At 36.5% G+C, this 11625-nt stretch overlaps 1 protein-coding gene across 1 annotated transcript in view; it reads left to right on the top strand.

Moving 5' to 3' along the window:
• The first annotated feature begins 7142 nt into the window (after positions 1–7142).
• The window catches only part of VTA1 (vesicle trafficking 1), a 62870-nt gene continuing 58387 nt past the window's right edge, over positions 7143–11625 (top strand). The window contains exon 1 of the mRNA XM_028121434.2: positions 7143–7283. Coding sequence (XP_027977235.1) covers positions 7172–7283 — 112 coding nt within the window. The 5' untranslated portion in view covers positions 7143–7171. The remainder of the gene's footprint in view (positions 7284–11625) is intronic.

Below are 11625 nucleotides of genomic sequence, written 5' to 3'. Positions count from 1 at the left end.
CCAAAAGAGTAATTACCTTCTGTCATGCCACAATTCTTTATCAATCATTTTTTTTTAGTTTCATCTTATTCAGTATCTCAATTTCAAACATAAATATCTGTTCTTTAAACTTACTTCACTGTGTCTGAACTTATGTCTAATATAAAATATTATACTAAGTTCTAAGGCAGGTATTCTCGAACAAACATTTCATTCTATTTTAATTTTGTCATGTACTGGAAAATATATACAGAACTAATGTTAACTCTTTTTTAAATAGTACTTTTACAGAGTTCTCTCACACAAAACATCTTAAATAATCACAGTATTTTGTGGCCAGAGAAATTTTTATTATCTCTTTCACACAGAGTGGAAAATTGAGTCTCAGGGAGGTTAATATATATGCCCAAAGTCATATAACCACATTAGAATTCAGATCTCCTAAATGTAAAGGCTGAACCCTTTTGGCTAAACTTTGAGGGTGTAATTATACTTGCATTCATATAAAATGTAACTTAAGCACAAAAGTTGTAAATTAATTATTAAGAGTCATTCTATAGTTTGATCACTAACTTAAAGAAATGAAATAATTACATTTTTAGCATTATACTGTTTTCTTGACATTTTTAACATTAAATGATATGGTAATATAGCCACCAAATAAATTTAAAATGCTATGGCAAATATTGTTAATGGTTTCCTTGTTTCTTGTTGAAAAAAAAAAAAAACAACAACACCTCTCACAGATATCCTAACAACTATAGCTTTTATGTTCAAGATTATTGAACTGGAAAACTATATATTAAATTAGACTTCCTGAAGAGCTTGAAATTATTTCAGAAAAACTTTTATCAGTTCCGTGTATTCTTTTTATCTGCCTGTCTCACCAATAATCACCTTTATTTGATATCATTTAAAAGCTTTATGTATGACTGCCTTGTACTGATTAGCCAAGTATAGTCAGTCAAATACTGAGGTTTTCAATTTTTTCTTAAGCATTATTTAGCCTATGTTTAATATTCTGAATTTCTAGATTTAGGATCTTAAATCATTGAGGCTTTCTCCACATAGAAAGCACAGGAAAAGAGCCAACTTATTTTCATTCACCAAAGAGCTGCTAAGTATCTGTTATTGAATATACACTGTACTAAGAGTTCATAGAAAAAGATAACTAAGATTTAGTACCTTTATGAGATATTTAGTGAGTGGTCCAGTAGCAACTTAAAGAGTGGAGGCTGTGGGAATAGCCCACCCTGAAAGGAAGGAGTATTTATTCAGTCTTTGTTTAGAATCTCTGGCCCTATGTCCTAAGAAACAGCAACAATGTTTAGTCCACTTTATTTTTAAATTCTCTATAGATAGCCCACCTTTTATTGCCTGCACCCAGGGTGGATTGCTTTCACCAATCCTCCCACAAACACAAACATGTTTATCTTGGATCTATTCCGCTGCACCTTTGGAACTAATTTTTTTATTCGATGCCAGACATTGTGTGTTTTACCTTGTTGGATGCGGGATATTTTTCTCTTCCCATGAATATTCTTAAACTTTATTCTGGGGCACAGTTCAGTTACTTGGAAATGGTTGATCCTCTGTGCTTCCTTTTAAGTTTTGTTAAATGGAAGCAGTGTAGTTCTCACTGAAGGATTAATTTTGCCACCTTACCAAGGCAAATCCTTTCTGAGGACTCTACCAGATAATCCTTTGGTATTTTGGAAATGTTATCTTTCCACCACTCTCAAAATTCTACCCACAAGCTGGTTGACTCCTCTTAGTCCATTTGAACTGTTATAACAAGGTACCATAGATTGGGTGGCTTACAAAAAACAGAAATTTATTTCTCACCATTCTAGAGGCTGGAAGTCTGAGACCAGGGTGCCAGTACAGTCAAGTTCTGGTGAGGTCCCTGTTTGAGCTACAGACTTGTCTACCCACATGACCTAATCACTTCCCAAAGGTCTGACCTCCTAATACCATCACATTAGGTGTTGGGATTCTAAAATATGATTTTGAGGGGGGATACAAATACTCAGTTTACTGCACTCATGGTTGCTACATAAATTGTTGTAGCTACAGGAAATAGGTCTCTATTTCCCAAAGAAAGAAGGGAGAAGTAGCACAGACATTGTCTTGGTTTGCCTCTTAGGATTTTTCTCAGGGAAGACCTTTTTTTCTCCCCCTTCCCCCAAAAAACCCAAGAGGCTTCCTCTTAATATCATTGCCCACTCATAGATGAGCACTGATTTATTCTGATTTATCCTCTAGTACATTGTCAAAGTATGACTCTTCGTAAACAGATTTTTTACCTTGGCTGTTGGGAAAAGCAACTAGTCTCAACCTTGTGTGAATTTTGGATAATGTTTCTTTCAATCTTTTCAGTAGTTCTTCTCCTTGAAAGATATTTAAAGATGTTACACTGAGCAGAACTCAGTTGGAGACACTTTACAGGTCTCTGAAGCTCTCTTGTTTGCAATTCTCCCTTCCAAGGTATTCTCCCCTCCAAAATCTAGCCTTCTTGGCCCACCTGGACTTTATCTCCTTGCTGGACAGGCGATGGCATTTCTAAGCCACCATAGAAACCCTGCTTACCCCTGCAAACAGCACATGTTGTTATGTATAAGGATACAGATCCCGTGAGAGAGTTGGTTTGGATAGTCTTTTTAATTCCTTACTGATCTACTATTTTATGATTTCGTTTTGTTGGTAACTATATCAGGATTGTAAGCACACAGTTATATACTCCTGAATAATAAATGATATATATAAATATGACATTTGTACAGTGTAAATATAAAATATTTATAAAAACTGACTGTTCTAACCAAAATGCAAATGTAGTAAAAATTAATAAGACTATCAATATTTCATAAAAAGCTCACGGATTAACAAGGTAATTTAAACTAGTTTTTCTGTACTGATAAATGAATAGCAGTCAGAATACTACGTATTAAAGCCCATGGGAGAGGACCAAGTCTGTAGTACACAGAAAATTGAGAGTTGAAAATACATTTATTATTAAAAAGAAATAGTAAATGTAATTTAAAAAGTAAAAATAAGAACTTCAAAATAAAACTAAAGAATACAAAAATAATCTAATAAGAATAAAGGCAGAGAATACAGTAATAAATTAGAAAACAAACATAAAAAACAACAAAATATAAATACAAAATGGTAAAGGAAAATAATAATAAAATAGACAAATTTGGTGAATCAAATTAAGTATGGAAATATACTATTATAAGATTCTTATATGTGAAGTTGTATATTATCACCTGAAGTATACTGTGATAATTTAAAGATGTATATTGTAACATATAAGATAACTGGTAAAGCAAAACAACAAAATTTGGGCTAAAAAGCTAACAAGGTTAAATAAAATCATAAAATTAGTTAATTAACATTCATTTAATCCAGAAGATGGCAAAAAAGAGAAAAAGGAAACAAAAAATGTTGGGGCAAATTGAAAGCAATGACAAGGCAATAGACCTCAATCTAAAAATACCAATAGTAACAATAAATATAAAATGTCTTGGCACCCTAAACAAAAGCAAAGATTGTCCAGATGTGTTTTTTTTTTAGAAGCTAGACCAAACCATTAACAAGAACACCACCTTAAATATTTTTGAATATTTAAAGATTTAGTATTTAAACCATTCAAATATTTTTACCACTAGATAACGAGAAAAAAATGGAAGAAGATATATCATGCAAAAGCATAAGAGAGCTGAAGTGGCTATAATATGAGAAAACTCAAGTAGGTTTCAGGGCAAGGGAGATGACAGGGATAAAAGAGACATTTAATAATGATTAAAGGGTAATTTCATCAGGAAGCATAACAGTTCTAGATGTGTATGTCACCAGTTACAGAGTAGCAAAATATATGAAGCAAAACCTAACAAAATTCAAAAGAGAAATAAATTCCGTTACAATTAGAGATTTCAACACCTCTCTCTCACTAATCAATTGACAAAGTAGAAAGAACATCAGAAAGGAGATGGAGTACTTACAGGTTACTAATAACTGACTTGCCCTGATTGATATTTAGAGAACCCTTCACCTAACCAGCGGATTATACTTTTTTTTTTCATGTACATGTGGAACATTCACCAAGAGAGACTCTTTACTGGGTCATAAGAAAGTCTGAATAATTAAATCATATGGTGTATGTTAGCTGGTCACAATGGAATTAAACTAGAAGTTAATAAAAATAAGATATCAGGAATATGCCCAAGTATTTGAGAAACTAGCAATAGCATCTATTCACACATAGATCAAGGAAGAAATTATGTGGAAAATTGAAAACTACTGTAAACAAATACTTACGCAAACACAGTTTCTCAAAATTTGTGGAAAGCAGCTAGAAGAGTAATTGACAGAATATTAGAAGTTATAAATATTCTGTTAGAAAAATTAAGTTATAAAGTGATTTAAAACTCTCACCTTAGGAAATTATAAAAAGAACAGTTTAAATACAAATTAAATAGGAGAGAGATAAAAACCACAAAACGTTGAAGTAGAAAGCTGAAAGACAATAAAAAAAAATCAATGAAACAAAAGGTGGTTCTTTGCAAAGATTAGTAAAACTGTTTTCTCGCTAGACAGGTTGGAATAATAAAAGAGAAAATGAAAATGACCCAGATTGTAAATGGAAAAAACAGAGATATCACAACAGAATATTTAAATGATCATAAGGAAACATCATGCATGAACAATGTTATGTCAATAAGTTTGATACTTACATAAAATGAATACTTTCCTTGAAAGGCACATATTACTAAAAACTTAACAAACAGAAAATATGAATATCTTTATACTTATTAAAGAAATAACATTTAAAATAAAAAGCTTTCCCACGAAGAAAATGCCAGGCCCAGGTAGCTTCACTGGTGAATTCCATTTATGCCCTCCCCTAACTTGCCAAGATTTAAGCCCCAACCTGGAGGGTGATGTGAGATCCTTCAGCAACTGTTCAAAGCTGGATGGAGGAGAGTTTAGGTCTTTCTTCATAGTAAGTTCTTCATTATAAAACATCAACAAGAAGAAACAACCTCATGTTATTCATATTTTTTTTCTTTCACACCATAATTTTAATGTGCTGTTATGCTAACAGTCTCTGTTACTTTTCTTCCTCATATCAATACTCCTCTCATGACAGGAGTACAGTACTTGGAAAGAAGAGAACATGTGTTGGCAGATGGCATAAAATCCATTTCACTTACTTGCTTATTTTGCCCCTTTCCTCCTTTAGAACACACGCAAATGAGAAAGGGACCTGAGCAACCTCCAGTCTCAAAAGGAGAGATCAGGAGAATAATAGGAAGGTACAGACTTCACTAGGAATAGAACACATGATTTTCAGACATAGGATCATTCAATAGGAAAAACATAAAATACAAGGATATATTGGTATAGAGAGACATTAAAGTCAATAGTGGTTAGATTCACAGGCTCTGAAACCAAAGGACATAGATTTTAATATCAAACACTCATATTTACTGGCTTTGATCTGCTGCAAGTTACATAATTTCTAAGTGCCTCACTTTTCTTATCTATAAAATAATGAAAATGATAATACATTCTTCATAGGGTGTGGTAAGGATTAAATGAATTGATGTTAAGTCCCTAGAAACATACATGATTCATAATAGATGCTCAGCAAATGCTAGCTAGTTATTACTACTCTGTTGTGCCAGAGGAGAGGTAAAACAATTCATATCTCATGACCTTAATCTCAATAGCAGGAATTGCAGCTTCTGATCAAGGCTATCAGGGCAGAGAGTCCAGCTTAAAGAGACTGGAGAAACATCAGCTACATATTGATGATTCACTGGGGCATTGGTCCTGAACCCTGGATATACCATTAAAATTTCCGGAAGCCCTTTTAAAAATACTGATATTTTGGCTCCAACCCAGAACTATTACATAGGGGTGGCCTCGGGGTGAGACCTAGATAGGTCTTTGGAAAAAAAACAAAACAAAACTTCTTAGGTGAACTTTAAGAACAGCCAGAGTTGACAATCAAGAATAGGAAAAGAATAAATAAGAATTCATAAGGACAGAGAGATGACATTTATGGTTATCCCACTTTGCTTTAGTTCCTCTACCAATCCAACTATTCTGACTGGAAGATCCAGGTTCCAGTATGGTCAGGTTCTAGTGAGACCGCTCTTCTAGGTTGCAGAATGTTCCTTTCTTATTGTATCCTCACATCGGGGAAGGACCAGCTAGCTCTCTGGGGTCTCTTTTATAAAGGCATTAATCCCATTTAAAAAGGCTCTGCCCTCATCACCTCTCAAGGACTCCACCTCCTAATACCATTACATTGGGCATTAAGTTTCAACATATGAATCTTAAGAAGACCCAAATATTCAGTCTGTAGCATATACATTATCAAGTGGTAGTGAATGTTACTGAGATTGGGGAGAATACAGGTCTCAATTTCTTGTCGGGTAAAAAAAAAAAAAAAGGCAGACCCAGAGTAAGGTAATGTACTCTGCAAGCAGAAATAGACAAAGGATGTGGAGTAGGGGTAATCATAAGGACACAGAGCAGTTTCTACGGGCGGGGGTGGGGGGTGGGTAGATGTTTTGCTTATTAGAGAATAGCAGGCAGGACAAATTTCAGAGGTTGAGATCTTTTTCCTTGGAGATGGTGTGATTTCAATGAAAACTAGTTTTAAGATGAACCCTCAAAACTGGGAACTGAGAAAATAAAGCAATAAAGATGAAGGTTATTGGAGGAGGCAAATAAAGTGTAAAGTCCTGGAAAGTCCTTCTTGCTTTCCCCTTACTACCTTCCATTTTGCGGAAAGAAAGAGGAAGGAAGGAGGGAGGGAGGGAGGGAGGGAGGGAGGAAGGAAGGAAGGAAGGGAGGTAGGGAGGAAGGAAAAAAGGCATGGGGGACACAAGATAAAACAAAACAAAAACTCTTTTCCCTCCCACCCGCAGCCAGCAGAGAGCGCTGGTGCCACAAGCGACACAACCGCGGAGCCGCTTAGCCTTCTCCTGGTTCTAACCTCCAAGAGCGAGGTACATTGAGATTGTCCCTGTTGGGAGCCCGTAGTTGACTTGCTGTCGCTGAGCAACAGGAGAGTGGGCGGGATTTGCCATTCGCGTCCGTGCGCGCGACCTACCAGACGGAAGCGGAAGTGTCGGTGGCGCGCGAGTAGGAAGTGGTGATTCCTGGAATAGAGATGGCCGCGCTTGCTCCGCTGCCCCCACTACCCCCTCAGTTTAAGAGCATACAGCATCATCTGAGGACGGCTCAGGAACATGACAAGCGGGACCCTGTGGTGGCTTATTACTGTGAGTCTTTCCGAGTCGCCGTGCCCTTCTTTACCCTCCAGGGTCCACACACCACCCCTTGGTTTTTAAGGCAGGCCCCGCCCCTTCAGCTTTAGACCTGAGCTTTGACCTCTGGCCTGCCAAGGGAACCCAGTGGAGCCCCGCCCTTTCCAGGGTTTACCCCACCTCACCTGCTCTCCGCCCCCTCGCAGGCCCCGGAGAGGTGAAACTTAAAATGCACCGTTGGTGTTCGCCGCCTCTCTAGTATTGTGCTTAAATATTCCTCAACTGGCTACATGGGCTCGTGAGCTAACACGTTGTCTGGAGGTTTTCTGTGTGTACTCAAGAGTCTCCTGTCTCGAAAATAACCTGGATGGTTAAGTAATTGTGTTGAGGCTAAAACGAAGCTGGGTGTCCCAAAGACAGTAATGATGTGTACAGAAGGAAGGTAGACTAATTGAAAACATAGTAATAAGTGCAGGTTAAGTAGGACAACACGCAGGCTCATTAAAAAACTCATAAATGGTGAAATGGAGAGTAGTTACTACAAAACTAGCACTTGAGTTTGACCATTTGCCCACCAATAAGAATTTTTTGTCTTGACTTCTTTGAATAATACTTGGGTTTGAGACATTTGGTAGTAATACTATGACTTTGGTTGGTTATGAAAAATACAGTCTACAGTTGGAGAACAGATTAGGTGGTTCAAACTCTTTCCTTTGCAGTAAGTCCAGTAGTTTTATGTAAACTTTGACTGCAAGAGGAACGAGTGACCAAGCAACTGTGATCTTCTGATCTTCTGTAAAGGGTTTTTATCATTGAAAAGCTCAAGATAATGTGTCCTGTGCTGTGAACATTGTAAGGTTTGCTAAAATCTGGTCCGTTGTCTTCCCTGTCATACTCCGGTACCCCGTTTTCATTCCTCAAGTGTACAAGGCCCTTTGAAACCTCCATGTCCTTCAGTACCTTGGAATGTCCGTCTGGTTTTTGTTTTTTTGTTTTTTTGTTTTGTTTCTTTTCACTTGGCAAACTCCTCATGATTCAAGATCTAACTCAAATGTAATCTCTTCTGGAGGCAGTAAGTTGATTATTCTCTAGGCTCTACTTCATTTTGTTCAAATCAGGCGGTGTTGGTTCCATTGTATTTGTTCTTCCAGTTCCTCAAGTAGGGACTGTTAATCGTTTATTCGCCTTTTATTTACTGAGTTTTCTTCCTGTGTATCAGACATTACCAGGCACTGTGGCTACGCTTTCCGCATTCATGGAGCTGGGACACAAGTGGGGGAGAGGGGATTAAACAACAAAATGGGAATATTGTATGGAATATTAGAAGATTTTGAAGAAAAATAAAGCAGGGAAAAAGAGTAGGGAGGACTAGGATTAGGGTGGGGGGTGAGAAGGGCATTTCACCGGTACTTGTGGAATGCTTCACCGAGTTCACGCCTGAGCAAAGACTTGAGTGAAAGGCAGGCTTTGCATCATTGGAAAAGAGTATTCTCAGTAGAGGGAATAACACGCAAAAGTCACGAGGCAGGGGCTTGCTTGAAGGAGGATCGAGGAGCCCATTGTGACTGAAGCGGATGGAGGGAGGAGAAAAGTGATAATGTCTGAGAGGTCATTTCCCACAACAGTGAAGTGGGAACCCTTATTCCTGTCTAAAACTAACCGCTGTTCATGAGCTCTGTGTTATATACCTTTGTGATAGCCAGGGGCTTTGATTTTCTGTGTCATCATCTTCTCCCTTTTGCTATTTCTCTCGAAATTTGCCCCCGTTTCCTTTATTTAAAAAATAAAATAAAATTTTAAAAAAAGCTCTCGCTGTGACATTCTCCTAAAGTTATATAGTCTGTCTGCCTAACCTCAAAGTTAAGCTTAAAATAGTTGTCTGTGTTGTCTTTACTTTCCTATCTCATAGAGCCTTTTCAGCTCATTGCAGCCTACTTTTCATGCCTTTTATTTCACTGAAACTGCTCTCCGCAGGGCCGTAGACAGACGTTTTCATTGCCAAATCCAAGTGGTACTTACAAAATATTTTTTGTTATAAAACATGCATATTAAAGAACACATACAATGTGTATACAGTTTAAGGAATAATAAAATGAACACCAAGGTACCCACTGTATTTGAGGTTGTTAGACTTTTTAATTTTTGTCAATCTGATGAGCCATGAAATTCAAGCTAAATTTGCAATTCACTGAGTCTTAATGAGGTTGAGCATCTTTTCATATGTTAATTACCCTTTGTGATTTCCCCTTTGAAATACCTATTTATTGCTTTTGTCCATTTTTTTATTTCAGTGTTTGTCTTTTCTTAAATGTAGATATTACTCTTTTGTTCCATGCACTGCAAATGTCTTCTCCAAGTTCATAGTTTGATTTTTCACTCTATTTATGAAGTCCTTTGATGTTCAAAAGTTCTTAATTTTAAAGTATAGCTAATTTATCACTCTCTTATAATTTATATTCTGATTTTCTAGGACTTGATTTCTTTTCGTCTACCTTCTTTGGGACTTTGGCTTCCTGGATTTACAGATGAGTGTCTCATAAATTCTGGAGAATTCTCTACTATTATCTGTTCAAGTATTCTCTACTGAAATTTTGATTAGACGTGTTGCACTTTTCTCCTTTATTTGTCTCAGTATTTTCATAGTTTGCATCCCTTTGTCTCTCTGTGCTACGTTCTATGTAATTTCTTTAGGTCTGTGGTCACCTCCATATATCCTATTGTATCACCCATTTATTGAGCTTCTATTTTCATTTTTGGATGTTCTCTTTTTTTTTGTTTTTTGTTTTTTGTTTTTAAATCAGCCTGACCATTTCTGATAGTCTTTTGTTACTATATTTTTTAAATACTCGTATTTCTTTAAATGCTTTAAAAATACTTATTTATATTTGCAGTCTCATAATTCCTGTAGCTGCCATATATATGGGTCTGATTTCTGTTGTGTAACAAGACTGCTCTTGGTGACTTATTGTGATTTGTGCTCTACACATACCAGCCAGTGTTCTTCAAACTTCAGTATGCAGGAAATTCTACAGGAATCATCTCCCCAATTCTCAGCTTGTTTGCTTCTCTGACAAAGCTCCTTTGATCGGGGTAGCATAGTAGTGTGCTGCTTCTCTTTTCCCACATCCTGTTCAAGTTACTCTTCTACTTTAAAGAGGAAAGGCAAGCTCTCATGTATCATGAGTATTTTTATGGTGTGTTGCCCCGGGAAGGAAGGTGGAAAACCTTCCAGGGTGTCCAGAAAAAAGGGACAATTCAAATTACTGGTGTAGTGAAGTCTCTGTTAATTAAGGTATTCAGGAGAGCATCCTGTCCTTCCCTGTTTTATATGGAAGAAGATCAGGGCAAAGAATAAGCCTTTATTTGAAAATGCAGAGCATGAGAAAGGGTGTCAAAAGCAACATCTTAATTTGGGGAATGAAGACAGAACATTTTATAAGGGGGAAGAGGAGGAATTATCCTTAGATATTAGTAGCCATTGTTTGATCATTTGGGATTTTATCCGGAGGGGCAGAGAGGAACAGTTTGGGACCAGAGTCATGTATGAGAGAGTGTGAAAAGATTTAGCTGTGGGGTCGAGGACAAGGAAGGACCACAGTGGAAAAGTCTCTTTCATAAGTCGCTTACACTTTTAAGTATATCTGTTAAGGGTAAAGCCTCATGTTAAAACCAGGCCTGTGTTTCAGTGTTCTGAATTCCCAGAATGTAAGAGTTTTCATGAAATGACCTAACCTTTTCATTTTCTATTCATTATTTTAAAGAATATCATTCCTGATATAAGAGCCAAACACCAAAAGAGAAATGCTGAAGTGGGTAGTCCCTTGTTTCAGATGAAACAAGGGACTTAAGGATCTGTGGCTTACTGAAATTTTGGAATTAGAATTCAGATGAGATGAGGCGAATGCAGATGTGGCTTAACATATTTATTCTAATTGGAAAATAATGTCATAATTTTTGAGAAAGTAAGCCTCCACTGGCTGGCTGGTTTGGCATTAACAACAGGTTTTACCGTTAATGTTATATGGCAGACATTCTCAAACTAAATGAGCCTAATCCTCAGCTCTGAGGTATTTTGTTTTTTTCAGAAATACATTAAAAACAAGTGATAAGAGAAAAACATTTAAATTGGTTTTGAGTTTTTTTTGTTGTTGTTGTTTTCTTTGCCAAAGAATGTTGAATAGTGTTTCAGTTTTCCCAATCCTGTCGGTGTCTTTAGAATAATCCTGTCTCAATGTCATGAAAGAAAATGATAAATCTTTGTAAGATTTTTTTGTATGCTTCACAGAATTGAGAAAATGAATAACTCTAATGATGGGGTGACAAATCCTTTTCAAGTTTTAAAACAAATTTTAACCTG

The sequence above is a fragment of the Eumetopias jubatus genome, unplaced genomic scaffold (assembly GCF_037043125.1).
Source record: "Eumetopias jubatus isolate StellerSeaLion01/CBP00866 unplaced genomic scaffold, mEumJub1_p1.0 scaffold_6, whole genome shotgun sequence".
Taxonomy (NCBI): Eukaryota; Metazoa; Chordata; class Mammalia; order Carnivora; family Otariidae; genus Eumetopias; species Eumetopias jubatus.
Note: the sequence above shows the minus strand (reverse complement) of the source record. Positions and strands in the feature narration are given on the sequence as shown.